The 17,450-nt window shown below is 38.4% G+C and overlaps 1 protein-coding gene across 2 annotated transcripts in view; it reads right to left on the reverse strand.

Annotated features, from left to right (window-relative positions):
• Positions 1–17,450, reverse strand: part of sh3pxd2b (SH3 and PX domains 2B) — a 334,077-nt gene that overhangs the window by 75,990 nt on the left and 240,637 nt on the right. Inside the window, exons 6-7 of one of the 2 annotated variants that reach the window (XM_043703799.1) lie at positions 6,651–6,676; positions 4,097–4,138 (exon numbers count right to left, since the gene is read on the reverse strand). In XM_043703799.1, the coding sequence (XP_043559734.1) occupies positions 4,097–4,138; positions 6,651–6,676 (68 nt within the window). The remainder of the gene's footprint in view (positions 1–4,096; positions 4,139–6,650; positions 6,677–17,450) is intronic. The other variant, XM_043703800.1, reaches the window with a different exon arrangement.

Raw genomic sequence — 17,450 nt, forward strand, 5'->3', positions numbered from 1 at the left:
CCTTCAGTTATGTGGATAGCATGGAGAAAATGGGACTTTCCTTGCCAGAAAAATGGTAGTGAAAACAATTGATAAAGATGTTTGTAATCATAAGGGGTTTGGACAGAGTACATTGAAATATATTTGCAGTAACATTGGGAATCAGAGGAACAAATTTAGAATGAATGAAGACAAAATAACCAAAGGCAACAGGATGAAAAACCTTAAAATAAAGAACTGTGGATGCTGAAGATCTGAAACAAAAACAGAAATTACTGGAGAAACTCAGCATGTCTCGATACATCTATGGAGAGAAAGCAGAGTCAACATTTTGAGTCCAGTGATACCATTGGACTCAAATGTTAACTTTTTTCTCCCCACAGATGCTGCCAGATCTGCTGAGTTTGTTCAGCAATTTCTGCTTTTTGGATGAGAAAAACCTTTGTGTTTCTTTGCACAGCAAGCAGTTTGGATCTGGAAAGTGCCAAGCGTGTACTGAAGGCAGAGGTTCTCAAAAGGAAACTGGAAGATAACCTGACGAAAATAAATGATGTTAGCTTTATCAGGAAAGTGACAAAGTGTTGCTGTTACAAAGAGTCACAAAGGACATGAGGGGCTTCCTTTCGTGTTATAACTGTATTCTTATGCCAAAAGCAGCACCAAAAATATTTGAAAATTAGGTCAGAAGTTGGGGATTCTGCTGAAAGTAACTCAACTTCTCTATCTGCAGAGTCTGTCCATCATTAGAACATACAAGTCAGGAGTGACATTAAAATCTCTCTACTTGATGCAGCTCCAACAACATTCAAGAAGTTCGACATCCTCCAGGACCAAAGCCATCCAATTGATGGCTCCCCATCCCCTTAAAAATTCACTCCCTGCACCACCATTTAGATTAGCATAAGTGTGCACCAAATATGAGGCACTGCAGCAGCTTGCAGAGCCTCCTTCAACAGCATCATAAAAACCCAACTACAACCAAGAAAGCCAAAGGCAAAAGGCACATGCGACACCATGACCTGCAGGTTCCCCTCCGGGTCACACACCATCCTGACTTGTATTGCTATTCTATCACTTCTGTTGAGTTAAAATCCTGGAGTTCCTTTCCTGGTAGCATTGTGGATGCTCCAATAGAACTTGGACTGCAGTGGTTCCTGAAGAAGGTTTACTGACACCTTTTCAAAATCAACTAGGAATGAACAAAAATTGTTGGATTTCCTGTGAACCAGTTATGAAAATGAACTAAGCGAGAATGGATTTGTGTTCAGTTAAAACATATTGCTTGATAAAATACCCTGCTGAAGCTCCTTGTGCACATGAAAATACAAAAGAATGACAAGGACTCGTGAGGCTGCCACTATATTTGGAACTGCACTTTACAAAAGGCAATTTGTAAGGAGGAAACTTGATAGTGGACAGAGGAAATGATGGGGTTTTCTTAAGAATCGTGTCATTTTAATAGAATGCATGGGAGCAAATTCAAGCAATACCAAATGTATCAAAACCAGCATACATTTCAGATTCTATCCTTCTCTGAAGGAATATTGGCCAAGAAGTGATTAGCTTGTCATGTTTCTGTACATCCCTGGTCATCCATTTCATCAAACCACATCCTGCAAAGTTTGTGGCCAATGATGAGATCCTATTAGGGATCTATCTCTAGAGATGTTTGGGTTAAATGACAGTCAGTTTAACACAACTCTCACTACTCGAAGGATACAGGAGGAAACCATGTCTCCATTATGCTTGCAGTGGCTCTTTGAATGTGTTGTTCACTCACAAGCATTCTTGCACTCTGTGAAATCTCACTTGCTTGTGGAAAATCAAATTTGAAAACTCAAGGGAAAAGAGCAATACACCAAGTACAATGCTCTGTCTTGTAATGCTAATACACATATCACAATCAAAAGGAAGTATTGCAAAATACATACAGCAGGGATTAGTTGTTTGTCTTTTAAATTTCGAAATATGTTTCTAAAAATCCAAAAGTATTTTAATAACTAAATTTAATTCCTAAACACTCAGAAGTCAAAAAATGCCAGGCAATACCTCAATTGCTGGGTGTTCATCTAGCCTTGAAATGCTTTTAGAATGAGGATTCTGTCATTTTGAGCTTGTTTTGTATTTTGTGAGAAACACATCTGTAGCTTTTGATCCTTAATTGTTTACATTTTCATCAAATCAGATGTGCATTCCTGGCTAATTTAACACTTTGTGCACTTAATATCAACAATTTGTATTTGTGTTGGGTCCCCAACATGATAAATCATCAGAGGTTTAATTTAAATACGTTCGATCAGCCAAAGGGGATGGTAGGAGAGGTGACCAAAAGCTTGGTCTCATTTAACTATTCCCAGGTTGGGTAACATAGACCAGCCTGAAAATAATATATCTTCTCCATCTCAATTCTAGCTTCAAAAAAAAAGCATTCCCTACTTATTCAAAGCATTTTTTAAATTTTTCATTTCATACATCAATTACCTTGAAGGCCTCTCTGATTGATTTCAAGATTTGTGGCAAATTTTAAACTGCAGCTGCAAATCTCAATCCAACCTAGGGATCCACTCTCCAACAGTTCAAAGGTAAATTTGTTTATCAGCAATGTGATACTGAGCCAGAGATTAGGACAGTTCCTGATTTGATTTGATGTATTTGAGTTCACTTTGGACCTGCAGGAGTGATGTAACAATGAACTGAAGTAGATGTTATCAGCTAATATTCATACATTTGCCTTCACACATTGAAGTTCACTCAAAGGAAAGTTATTTTTAGAAGATGTAGACATCTAACGTCTATGTAACCAATACTGCTAACAACAGTTTTCAAGAACAATAGAAAAACATGGAAAAATACATCAATCCATTTACCTGATGAAACTGTGAAAGTTAATATTTATAATAACTCAGTATCGTACAACTTTGTAGAAGTTCTATTTAACAGTTACAATTCTATATTCAGAAGAAGAGTGATATGATGAAGAGGCATATCACAGTTCTGAATCAACACTGACCACAATGTGTAAGTGAACTTGATACCTCGTGTTCTGGTGGTGACCTGCTGAGTTTTGTCAGGATTTTAAACAATATGCATTGAGTAAGAAGAGACATTTTTCCAAAAGTTATCATTTCCCTTTAAAGCTTCTAAAGTAACAATTAAGCATGAACTAAACAATGACTCAGTAGCTTAAATTGGTATAAATCTTTTTTTTTGCAAAATCACTTTAAAATAAGATATAAATGAAACTTTAATAAAATAAGCAGTGTCTGTGTGAAATTTAATATTTAAACCTATGAACAATCAAAACAGTACAAGCAATTGCATCCCTGCTCTACCACAACTTCCTGTTTCTGCCCATTTCCTTGGTCTTACATCATACACCATATGTATAAAACTTCTGCATAAACATATTCTGTGTTTCCAATCCAGTTTGAAGTATAGCTTCAAAACATAATTCAGTGGTTCACATCCAAAACATTCTGTGGAAAGTGGTGTGAAAAGAAAATTGTGGATTCAGTGATAACAAGTGAGACAGAAAGCTCCAAGTAACTTCTTGGATTAAGTGTAGTTTTAAATCCATCATTGCTAATTAACCCTCTTACAGGCCACTTGTTTTCTCTCATCAGAATGAGGTACCACAATATTGTGTACGAGATTTCTTTTTATTTGTTATTTCAAATTTTAGAAAGGCAAGTTAAACATGAGACTGGCAGACATTTAAAATTCAACATATGCCTTTTTAAAAAAAAATTCTGAACTCTGAAATTTACCATCCAAGTTGTTTTGTGCCCGTGAAAGGGTTAGTAGATAATTACTTGAAAAATAGTGCACCTCTATAAAGTTTGTAAATAAAACACCTTCTTTTGTATGCAACAGCTTGAGTGAACCTTACCAAGAAGAAAGTTGAATGCAGTGAGAGAACATTTTTCATCCCAATTAATCAATTTGTAATCAATAATGCAAAGTTATTCAGCATGCATGAACCACACCACATTTAGCATTAAGCTGGCCCCATCCACTGCCAATCAGCTGGCTGCATGGTCCAAAATCATTACAGTTTAAGACCATCCAGCAATGTTAAGGATCATTTCAGTAATGGCCAAGCAAGTATCTCTAATACCTCTCTTTAGAAACGAAGCCGTTCTCTGGATTATTGCAAGCCCTAATGAGGAAAATGAATGAAAGTACACATGAGGAAAAATGAAATCATTTTTACAAAGGCTTTGAACTGAGATGTTGAGAAAGTGAACTATATGCAATGTCAGCAAATTTACCCTGTGTATAATTTACTGAATATGGGAATGCAAAAAGTCACAGCCTGTTTTGTTGATCTACACAAATGATACATAAAATGTTCATGTTATTGTATATTGATCAGAAATGCAGAAACCGTGTTAACATTTTTTCGAACAATGGCATGATGAAATGCTGTTCTTAAGGTATTGGGCATTTTAATTTATGTCATTGACCTATGTGAGCTCTTAACACATCAGGGCTGAATTTCAAAGGACCAGTCGGAAGAACCAAGCATGGGAGCATGTTTGCATGCATCTAGTGTATGGTACACTTATACTATCACTTATAAAATGTCAGTACTATTTTCTTTTGCCACCAGATCAATTTTTAGCTATGTTCAAACAGTTTCTGACAGTGGAAATGTAGCTTCATGTAAAGCTGTCTGTTCTTCTGCTTTACAACTTTAGTGTTTTTTCTATTGCTTATTGCTTTCATTGGCATAAATTACATGGTTGATCACCTTATTTCTAAAACATGAGAAGATGACATTTTTATCCAACTACATCATCTAAGATAATGAACCAATATATTCTTGTGCTTTAAAAGCTGCAGATAGATTGCACTCCTATTAAGTCATCCATTCAACTTCAACCTCCAGAGAAACTAGATTAATCAGACATCTGAAGTCAACTTAGTTTCCATCCCAATTATTTCAACAGGGTGAGACCCAAGGCGGCTCTAGAATAGGAGGTTAATTTGCTCTTCTAGATTACACCCAAAGAAAATAAACATAGTTCCTCATTGGAAAGCATCCAGCCTGACCCTTCAGATTTGAGGAGTTCACATGGACAAGTTCCTCACTGACTTCAATTTCTCATTTCCAACCATAATATTTTGTCATTCAGTATTAAACTCACATGGAGGGCTGTTAACAACTTTTGGATCAGATATTATAACATTTGTTCTTATTTGGGCAGCTACCCAACCCTCCTCTTTAGTGGATTATATAATTTCAAATGTTTGTTTGATGGTATCTTTGGAACTTCTGCAGAAATTCTTGCCAAAACATTGTTATTATATTGTCTTATTAAAAAAAAAGACAGCTGAATCAGTACTTAGTCCAAAAGAAGATTCAGTGGGACATTTACAGTGTAATGGTAACATCGTTTTGAACAGGTTTGTATTAACCTAGAACTTAGCTTAGTGCTTAATTCAGAGGAAAGAACTGACCAGGAAGTATTACTCTGCTTCACTCCTGTTCAGCCATGTACTTAATCCAAATGTTTAATAGGAAACTTCAAAACTGATTGGCAGTGAGACCACAATTTTTACATAAATGTACAGACAGCGAACCTCAAGAATACAAATGAATCATTTGAAACCCAGCAGCTGTATAATGGAACACAAAGCATATCCCTGATACCCATTTGTAACTTCTTTGTCTTTCCTCCACTGTAGCTTTTAAATGTACATATATGACTTATCAGATCAGTTTTATTTATATTGCTAGGGATGGATAAGGGATCCTGGATCTAGATGTATTGATGATGCGTTACATAATCTATTCCTTCCTTAAATTTAATTACACTATCATAATTTGTCTTCAACTTGCAGGAATGGTTGCCAGTTCAGTAGTGAAATTATGGCATATTTCAAATCTCTTATTAAAACAATTACTTTCTGCATTGTTTGAAAAAGCACAATCCACAGTTTCCTTTTGTATACTATGACAGATCACTATTACCAAACTCTTCTCAAAATCTGTTCCAAAATTGAGAATTCTTTTGCTTTTGGGCCTTTCTTTTTTTTCCTGAAAGGTCCAAATGCAGTTTGAGAGACAAATCACACAACATTTGTGACAGTGCTCTCTGTTTAGATAAAGAAGGTCCCTTTAATTTTACAAGCTGCCATTAACTCTTCCACAACTCAAGCCATTATTAACAGTGATCCATAGTTTAGTACTTCAGCCTACAGTTAATAGTTTTATAACATTTCTGATTTTTGTTCAGCAATATTCAATTGATGAGTCCCGAACATAGGATGTTGTCTAACTCTCCACCTACCATGCCTACATATAGTTTCTATGAAGTCTGGTTTTTGAGTGTGGAAACTTCTTGCTGATGTTGTTACCATTTTACCAGATAAATTATCCCATTAGCAGTTCTTAGGACTGGTCTTTAGAATTTCTCACCATCCTACCATATTTATACCTCTCAAAGGATATTGTTTGCAGATTTTTAAAATTAAAAATTCACTTTGCATCCATTTGTTGTCAAGTTAGTAAGTAAAACATTTTTCCAATTCACAAAAACTCATGGTAAATTGCATTTAATCAAACATACTTAATCTCTGAAGTGTTCTAAGATTCCTACTGGCCACAATAATTTAAAATAGCTTTAGCAATAGACAACTAGTACAAACAATTCAATGGTCCTTACCAGATTTCTTCTTTCCAATTGGTTCCCTATAATAAGAAAAGTGAAGTTATTAATGAGTGATTGATGAGTTTATTGTTGCATCAGTGTTACTGGTTTAAAAGATGAACTTAAATCTCGAGTTATTTTACAAAAAGGACTGTAGGAAAGATTAAAGTAAAATATATATTTTTTTCTAATTGTACAAATTCGAATATTATTTTTCAACACATACCAACGCTCAATCTTTTAAAATTAATCATGATCAAATTTTCGTTAAAAAGTGCAGTCGAAAGAATTTCTGCTGCTTTGCCAGGGCTGCCAACCAAAGGAATTGTTGTTCCACTAATCAAGTTACTTTCAATAGACAGAAGTGACATGTAGATGCATTTGATATTCTAGTATTCATCTGAAGGTATCTCAAACACAGGTTAAGCTGGAAGAGCAATAATAATGTTACACAAGATTGATTGAAAAATATTGGAAGAGAAAAAGTGAGGAGACACTTCCCGCAAAATGAATAGTCTAATTTTGTTTTCTAATATAAAGTATACATTCCTGGATGAAATATTCATTTTTAAAACATTGTTCAGTCTCAATCCTTACCCCACGATGATTCAGTGGTGCCTGACTCTACAAACACTACCAGTGGTAGGAAAGGGGAAAAATGGATTAAAAATACAATATCTCTCTGACAGACACACTACATTTTATTTCCCGTTGTTTTGAGTACATCATTAGCCAGCATTCACTCTTTATTTTTCTCATTTTTAAAAGCATGGTTTATATATACTGCAAAAAATAATTGCCAAAATTCTGTCCAAAGTTAAGCTCAGTCTGTCCAAAACAAGCCCCATGGTACATATCAAAATACACTACAATCTGCTCGAGCCAGACAAGATACTTTGCAATCTGCTTGAGCCAGACAGGAAGCAAGGCAAATTCAAAACAGTTCTAATAAACTTAGGAGTGTCTTATGTGGACAAATTCTATGAGCTCATTCTAACTTTGTTGGTGAGTTTAGAGGTGACTTGGGTTTAGACTATTTCAGCACAAAGCGGCAAAAAATGTGAAGCTTTTTAATTCAACTAATTTCAATTTAATTTGAAACTCTTGCTTTTTTAAAAAATATACTCATCACATATTTCGGCTCCACTAGTATTGTTTATTCTAGTAATGGGAGATTTTTAAAAAATGGAAAAGGTTAGAACTTTAATCAATGTACAGTATTCAAAATAGTTACGTCATAGATCATTGATGAAAGCATTTCTGATTAGCATACCAAACCCCGTGGAGGTACAAATGTTGGTGAGTGGACATAATTGATATCACAAACTGAAACTTCAGTTCAAACCAACTAGAAAACTTTTAACATATATAATTCATCTTTCTAAGCTAGTTACTTCAAAAATCCTGGCTCATATTGCATATTTCTGGTGTCTCAATCCTTTTGGAAAGATGTTTGCGTACTCTGTAGTGCAAAATGGTGGCATAATGGTTATTGTCATTGGAGTCCTAATCCAGTGTCCCAGGCTGTGTTTTGAGACACAGTTCAAATCTCTGCATAGCAACTGGTGGAATTTAAAATTTTTAAAAAATCAATCAATTAATAAATCTGAAATTGGCAAACATAAAAATGTCATAAATTTGCATTAAAAGCTGATAAGTTCACGAATATCCTTTCAGAAGGGAAATCTGCTTTTGCAACCTGGTCTGGTGTACATCTGAATTCAGCTCTATACGAACGCACTGGACTATTAACTGCTTTTGGAATAGCTTCGCAAACCATTCACTTGTACCAAACAATTACAGAAAAGTTAAAAAGGAATAAATATGGACAAAGCACCCCACCACCATTTCCAAAATGATCAAGACACTAGAAAAAAACTACAGTACACCCGCCCCATCAACCTTGTGAAGTTCTCCCAACGAACATCAGGGGGCACGTATCAGAGCTGAAAGAGCAGTCCCACTGGTAAGTCACGCAACGACCTGAGAGATTCATACCTTACAGACATCACCATCACAATCTCTTGTACCTTATCTAAGAGTGACAAAGGTAGCAACACAGTGGTATACAATTACAGGAGTTGAGAGGTCATGTTGCGGCTGTACAGGACTGTATTCCGGCTGTATTGGTTAGGCCATTGTTGGAATATTGTGTGCAATTCTGGTCTTCTTCCTATCGAAAAGATGTTGTGAAACTTGAAAGGGTTCAGAAAAGTTTTACAAGGATGTTGCCAGGGTTGGAGGATTTGAGCTACAGGGAGAGGTTGAACAAGCTCCTTCTGTCCAACCCGTCCATGCCGACCAGATACCCCAACACAATCTGGTCCCACCCGGCCAGCACCTGGCCCATATCCCTCCAAACCCTTCCTATTCATATACCCACCCAAACGCCTTTCAAACATTACAATTGTACTAGCCTCCACCACTTCCACTGGCAGATCATTCCAAACGCTTACCACTCTCTGTGAGAAAAGGTTGCCCCGTATGTCTCTTTTATATCTTTCCCCTCTCACCCTAAACCCATGCTCTCTAGTTCTGGACTCCCTGACCCCAGGGAAAAGACTTTGCCTATTTATCCTATCCATGCCCCTCATAATTTTGTAAACCTCTGTAAGTCACCCCTCAGCCTCTGACGGTCCAGGGAAAACAGCCCCAGCCTGTTAAGCCTCTCCCTGTAGCTCAAATCCTTCAACTCTGGCAACATCCTTGTAAATCTTTTCTGAAGCCTTTCAAGTTTCACAACATCTTTCCGATAGGAAGGAGACCAGAATTGCACGCAATATTCCAACAGTGCCCTAACCAATGTTCTCTACAGCCACAGCATGACCTCCTAAACTCCTGTACTCAATACTCTGACCAATAAAGGAAAGCACACCAAACGCCTTCTTCACTATCCTATCTACCTGCGACTCCACTTTCAAGGAGCTATGAACCTGCACTCCAAGTTCTCTTTGTTCAGCAACACTCTCGAGCACCTTAACATTAAGTGTATAGTCCTGCTGAGATTTGCTTTCCCAAAATGCAGCACCTCACATTTATCTGAATTAAACTCCATCTGCCACTTCTCAGCCCATTGGCCCAACTGGTCAAGATTCTGTTGTAATCTGTGGTAACCTTCTTCGCTGTCCAGTACACCTCCAATTTTGGTGTCATCTGCAAACTTACTTACTGTACCTCTTGTCCTCACATCCAAATCATTTATGTAAATGACAAAAAGTAGAGGACTCAGCAGCAATCCTTGTGGCACTCCACTGGTCACAGGCCTCTAGTCTGAAAAACAACCCTCCAGCATCACCCTCTGTCTTCTACCTTTGAGCCAGTTCTGTATCCTTCCTTGAAATCTAACCAGGCTAACCAGTCTCCCATGGGATACCTTGTCAAACGCCTTACTGAAGTCCATATAGATCACATCTACTGCTCTGCCCTCATCAATCCTCTTTGTTACTTCCTCAAAAAACTCAATCATATTTGTAAGACATGATTTCCCACGCACAAAGCCATGTTGACTATCCCTAATCAGTCTTTGCCTTTCCAAATACATGTACATCCTGTCCCTCAGGATTCCCTCCAACAACTTGCCCACCAGCGACGTCAGGCTCACTGGTCTATAGTTCCCTGGCTTGTCCTTACCACCCTTCTTAAACAGTGGCACCACGTTAGCCAACGTCCAGTCTTCCGGCACCTCACCTGTGACTATTGATGATACAAATAACTCAGCAAGATGCCCAGCAATCACTTCTCTAGCTTCCCACAGAGTTCTAGGGTACACCTGATCAGGTCCTGGGGATTTATCCAACTTTACCCATTTCAAGACATCCAACACTTCCTCCTCTGTAATATGGACATTTTGCAAGGTGTCACCATCTATTTCTCTATAAGTTTCCACAGTAAATACTGATACTCATTTAGTATCTCCCCCATTTTCCATGGCTCCACACAAAGGCCACAATCCTGATCTTTGAGAGGCCCTATTCTCTCCCTAGTTACCCTTTTGTCCTTAATGTATTTGTAAAAACCTTTTGGATTCTCCTTAATTCTATTTGCCAAAGCTATCTCAGGTCCCCTTTTTACCCTCCTGATTTCCCTCTTAAGTATACTCCTACTTCCTTTATACTCTTCTAAGGAGTCACTCAATCTATCCGGTCTATTTCTTACATATGCTTCCTTCTTTTTCTTAACCAAACACTCAATTTCTTTAGTCATCCAGCATTCCCTATACCTACCAGCCTTTCCTTTCACCCTAACAGGAATATACTTTCTCTGGATTCTCGTTATCTCATTTCTGAAAGCTTCCCATTTTCCAGTCATCCCTTTACCTGCGAACATCTGCCCCCAATCAGCTTTCAAAAGTTCTTGCCTTATACTGTCAGAATTGGCCTTTCTCCAATTTAGAACTTCAACTTTTAGATCTGGTCCATCCTTTTCCATCACTATTTTAAATCTAGTAGAATTATGGTTGCTGGCCCCAAAGTGCTCCCCCACTGACAACTCAGTCACCTTCCCTGCCTTATCTCCCTAGAGTAGGTCAAGCTTTGCACCTTCTCTAGTAGGTACATCCACATTCGGAATCAGAAAATTGTCTTGTACACACTTAACAAATTCCTCTCCATCTAAACCTTTAACACTATGGCAGTGCCAGTCGATGTTTGGAAATTTAAAATCCTCTACTATAACCACCCTATTATTCTTACAGATAGCTGAGATCCCCTTACAAGTTTGTTTCTCAATTTCCCTCTGACTATAACGGGGTCTATAGGTGATCATCCCTTTCTTATTTCTCAGTTCCACCCAAATAACTTCCCTGGATGTATTCCCGGGAATATCCTCCCTCAGCACAGCTGCAATGCTATCCCTTATCAAAAATGCCCCCCCCCCACCTCCTCCCTTGCCTCCCTTTCTATCCTTCCTGTGGCATTTGTATCCTGGAACATTAAGCTGCCAGTCCTGCTCATCCCTGAGTCATGTTTCTGTAATTGCTATGATATCCCAGTCCCATGTTCCTAACCATGCCCTGAGTTCATCTGCCTTTCCTGTTAGGCATTGAAATAAAAGCAGTTTAATTAGTCCTACCTTGTCCCTGCCTGCCCTGACTGTTTGACTCACTTCTGTTCTCAACTGTACTAGTCTCAGATTGATCTCTTTCCACACTATCTCCTTAGGTCCCACCACCCCCACCTTACTAGTTTAAATCCTCCCAAGCAGTTCTAGCAAATTTCCCTGCCAGTATATTAGTCCCCTTCCAATTTAGGTGCAATCCGTCCTTCTTGTACAGGTCACTTCTACCCCAAAAGAGATTCCAATGATCCAAAAATGTGAATCCTTCCCCCATTCACCAGCTCCTCAGCCATGCATTCATCTGCTCTATCCTCCTATTCCTGCCCTCACTAGCTCGTAGCACTGGGGATATTACTACTCGTAGATATTACTACTCTCGAGGACCTCCTTTTTAAATTTCTGCCTGTCTGTAATCTCCATTCAGAATCTCAACCTTTTCCATTCCTATATCGTTGGTTGCAATGTGGACAATGACCTCTTGCTGGTCCCTCTCTCCTGTGAGAACATTCTGTAGCCTCTCTGAGACATCATTGATCTTGGCACCACGGAAGCAACATACCATTCTTGCTTTTTCGCTGCTGGCCACAGAAACATCTGTCTGTACCTCGGACTAAATAATCGCCTAACACAATTGATCTCTTGGAACCCGACGTACCCCTCATTGCATTAGAGCCAGTCTCAATACCAGAAACTTGGCTTTTCGCACTATGTTCCCCTGAGAATCCACCACTCCCTACATTTTCCAAAACAGCATACCTGTTTGAAATGGGTATATCCACAAAAGCTCCTGCACTAACTACCTATCTCTTTTACCTTTCCTGGAGTTAACCCATCTATGTGACTGTATCTGAGACCTTCCCCCCCCTTTCTCTAACTGCCATCCATCACATACTATGGCTGTTGCAAATTCCTTATTGCTTCTAACTGTCTTTCTAACCGATCCATTCGATCTGATAAGATCAGCAGCCAACAGTATTTATGGCAGATATAATCCGCAGTAACCCTTAAACTCTCTTTACACTCCCACATCTGGCAAGAAGTACACATCACTCTATTAAAGGCCATTTTTGCTCCTTCACAATCTACAGACCCAGAAAATAACACCATCTTAGTCCTCTACAAATACTGCCCCAGGTTAAATGAATAGTTATGGCTTATATTTTAAGTTTAATCAAGAGACATATCTCCAAAAACATATAATCAAGAAAGAATCCACTCTACTCACTCCTGCAGATTCTCTGTAGGCCACATTTAAAAACAACGATTAACTTATCGGATTTTGTTTTGTGAACTTCGCCCAATGGTTATCCAAGATCAGTTGTGAATTTCACTGTTTGTTAATTTTCTCAGATGCTCTCCGATGTCCAACGATACATGAACTCAAACAGCAAAGGTGGTAACTGTGCAGGTTCCCCCCCTCTCTCTCTCTCCTGCACTGACCTCACCACGTACTTCCTTTGTCTGCTCTTCTCCCTTTTAAAACTGTTTGACTTTTTTTTCCCAAGTTCCAAAACAATGCAACCGCATATAAAACAGTAATTGCTGCTCCTGGAAATCGAGGAAACCACCTCCAGCACCTAAAATACCTCAAAAAAAAGGAGTAGCTGTTACAGCCAGAAATTTTCCCGTCCAATGTTTGATATTATCTTTAACCTTGGATTTTTTTCTAACAATTATCTATTGTGTGTATTTTGAGATATCGCCTTAAATGACTGCTGCTGCATTTCTATTGACCCATTATTTAACCTAATTTGCCAATTCATTTTAGGAAGCTCTGCTTTCATGCCCTCATAATTGCCCTTAAGTTTTAAAAGAATAGTTTCAGACCCCCTCCTCTCTTCGTGAAACCAAATGTAAAATTCACACATATTTCTGCCCATCCAGGAGCACTTTCATGATGAGATTGTTAACAAATCTGATCTTGTTGTATAATAACACATCTAGAACAATCTGCCATCTGATTGGCCCAGAATATGCAGTTCTAAGAAACTATCCCAAAAACATTCTATGAGTTCTTCTTCTCAACTGTCTTTGCCCATCTGACTATTCCAGGTTATATGTAGGTTAAAATCTCTCATGATTATTTCTGACAAACTCCCATTTTTTTTTCATTTATGCTTCACCATACCTTGTGGTAACTATCAGGGAGCCGAACACTGCTCCCACAACTGTTTTCTGGACTTTGGTCACCTCTCTATTCTGCTAATGCCATCATTAACAAACAGACTCTTGACAATTTCTAGGCTCTTCTGAACATTAAGTTTGCTCTCAACACTGTTCACAATATCATGGGAGATTGATGACTATAATTCCCATTAAATGTGCAGTTTAACAAAAGAATCTGTACTTTAAGTTTGTGCAATTACTATCATACATTAAGAGGACACATTTTGACACCTGCATCCATGCTATTAACTGTTATAATCATTTCTTGCTGATTGAAGTAATTTTTCAACATTAGAATAGTGAATAACACACAACAGCTTCAACACAATTTCACATCCCAAACTCCATGGGACAAAGTTGATCAGGAAATCAAGTACACACAATAAGTAACTCCAGTTAACGCAAAACTGAGGGAACAGCAAAAATAGAGGAAGTGGTAATGTATAATGCTTGTTAATCAAAATCTGAAAATATTTAAAGATTGTGTATCCACAACCTTTAAGGAAGGGAATTCCAAAGACTCTCAACCCTCCAAGAGGAAAACATGTTTGCTCATCTGTGTTTTAAATGGGCACCCCTTATTTATTAGCTATGACCTTTAGTTCTAAACTCTCCTGCAAGAGGAAATATCCTTCCAGCATTCTCCCACACCTCACCCTGCACCAATCAAGTCCCCTCAGGATCTTTTATGTTTCAATAATGTCATCTCGGTCTTTTCTAAACTCTAGCGAATACAGGCCTAGCTTTTCCAGCTTTATAGCCAAGGTGTGAAGTGAGCAGCTGCTGAACCCTGTGCAGGCTATGTGAACTTGGAAAGTGCTTGCTACTCTGGCAATTAGTGGAATCTTTCAAGGACACAATACATTGCAAGAGTTTCCCAGCCATTACTGCCATTGATTCTTGATCCTGTATGATATGTCAAGAGTGGCTGGGTCCAAGATTTGTATTCCCCAAATGTTTAATGTAGGTCAATGTTTAAAATTGAAATTCAATATTGTGATGTGATCACAGGTTTCTTTCTCCTGCACTGTGTGGGTATCTGTTTAATGCTGTTGCCAAATGAAGGTCCTCACATTGTCTAAAAATGCAGCTCTCTCCCTCCTAAAATGACACACTTACCCCACTCACTCTGGGTGTGGTCACAACTATTTTAATTTTCATTGTGCACTTGTAATTTGGATTGTGATAGAAAGTTATGACAGCCGTGCTTTACAGAGTGAGTCACATTGTCAGTCTCTCAGTATAAGTGATGCCCTACATCTTCATATGTGTTCCTTGGTTGTCCTCCAAGCCAACACTATCACTTTTGATCTTCACCATGTTATTATCCAACATGGTTATTTAACTGTTCATCTCCGCACTTTATCCCCTGAGTTCGAGATATATTGCATAGTAATGCCTAACATTTGGATATCAGTGCATGACAACTAAAGCCAAGGTGATGTCGGCCATCAACGACCTCCTCCTCCTGCATAATGCCTTTCCCTCACCTTCCTTTATGTTGTATTGCCCCCTCCATCATTGACAACTGTTATTCCCCTCTACATCCCAGTATGCTGGATCTCCAATCTCCACAATTGAGATCTCCAGCTCTCTCTCTCAGCAGTGGCCCCTGATAACCCCTCTTGAATTTAAAGGATGTAGCCCCAGGACTGACCATGAGTCCCTCCATTGACCAACTTGGATGGACAGCCCCAACTGACTATTGATTGGAATCCTGACAGATGTGTGTGCAGCTCCCCAGAATGGTTGCACTGGACTGATTTCAGAGACTGCCTTGGTAGGTCTTGATTAAATGCATCTCCACTGACCTGACTAAGGACCCTCAGACTTTAAAACATTGCAAGGGCTTCAGCCAAATAGTCATGGGCTTTTCCTGGCTTTGTATCTGTGCTAAAAGGAAAGTCATGACAATCGTTTTTAAATGTTTTTAAAGCTCTGGCTCATAGGGCAAAGAACAAAGCCAAGGCAGAGATGCTGTCAGCATCCAACCTGGCACAAAGTAGTAAGTGCTAAGAGCAAGGAGACTTGAGATCACCCTGACGCAATCAGGGATTGATGCCTGTCCTCACAGGCAAAGTGTGCTGGCAGCAACATTCCAAAGACAAGGACCAGTGCACTGTTAGGTACAGCACTGAACACTATTGAAACTGGAGTAGAGATGTACGATCCAGCTGTTATGTGGTCTGATGCCAATACCCAAGGACAGGGGTGTGTGTGTGTGTGCGATGACTGCCTGAGATGTTGGTGACTGCTTCCAAGATAGAGAGTTAGAGAAGCAAGTGGTGAGCTGGAGTCACCAGGTACCCATTCTGACTTTCAGGTCAGAAACTGTTGCTGTCTAGTTTCTACTCAGCAGATAGGAGAATGAAAAAATGCAAATAAACAAAGGCAAGATTAACTAATAGTGAGATGTTAATGCATGCAAACATGCCATTCGCTGCTCACTCGCTGATGAGATTCTCATCTGTACACTTGGTTGGAGAGTAGGATTTGGTGCTCTTGAATGCAAGAATCTCATTTAATTTTCCCAACTTTCTTGCTTAATGCCCATATCATTCAGGGGCTGAGCAGATTCTGCCCAAGGTCTTCAACAGTCTGTTTATTGCAGTGCATTATGAATTTCCATGATTTTTAGCAACATTTTTCACAATTTAACCATTTTTCCAAATAAAAAACCTGAAAACAGTGGCCTTGTCTATGATGTAACTCAAAAGCAGTGTTAATTTGTATGGTACTGCATTCTTGATAATGGACTGTTCATTTAATGGACAAGAGATCCTTTGTCTTTGCTGTGCTGCAGTCTGAGGTGACCTTGCACCCTTTTGTTCTTAAACCAGTCACATTAATCACACTTCAGCATCCAACAATTAGGTAACCCAGTCTCATAATATAATTCTGACATATTTGTAAGAAAAATTGAAACAGCAATCTTGTGGGGCATAAATGGGCTTATGTAGCTCAGGTCCACTGTAGATACCTTCTTGAATTTAGAGGCATTAGTTGCTCTTTTCAGAGATTTGAATGTCTCATTTCTATGTAGGTCAGTTTGTTTTGCCCTATAATCTGCTTATGCAGGGAATTAACAATAGCAGCCGTTGTCTTTAAGACTGAATATGCGTGCTTTAATGAGCATTTCTTCAACCTCTCCAAAGACACGAGGAAGAAAATGCTTGGAATGCTGAAGCTTCATGCATGATTGTAAACTGCTTTATTTTCTATCAGATAAACAAACAGGCCAACAGTTACAATCAGGCTCACTTTTTCCATCCACATAGCCTCTCTATTAGTAGTACAATACATACTCACGTAAGAGTTGAATTTTTTAGACTATATTTTTTATATAATATATTTTTATTAATAAAAATTGATTTTTAAATATTACAACAAATACAAAACAATGCAATTCAAAACAGTACAAAGATAGTACAAAACTAAACCCAAATAATAAAAAAAATTCCCCAACCCACCCTCCTATACAAATGTATAAACATATATAGAGAAGTATAAAATTAAAAAAAAACTAAACTAGCTATTTAACTAACTAAATAAATAAATACCTAACAACAAACAAATAAATAGTAATAACTCAGC

This window comes from Chiloscyllium plagiosum, chromosome 14, assembly GCF_004010195.1.
Source record: "Chiloscyllium plagiosum isolate BGI_BamShark_2017 chromosome 14, ASM401019v2, whole genome shotgun sequence".
Lineage (NCBI taxonomy): Eukaryota > Metazoa > Chordata > Chondrichthyes > Orectolobiformes > Hemiscylliidae > Chiloscyllium > Chiloscyllium plagiosum.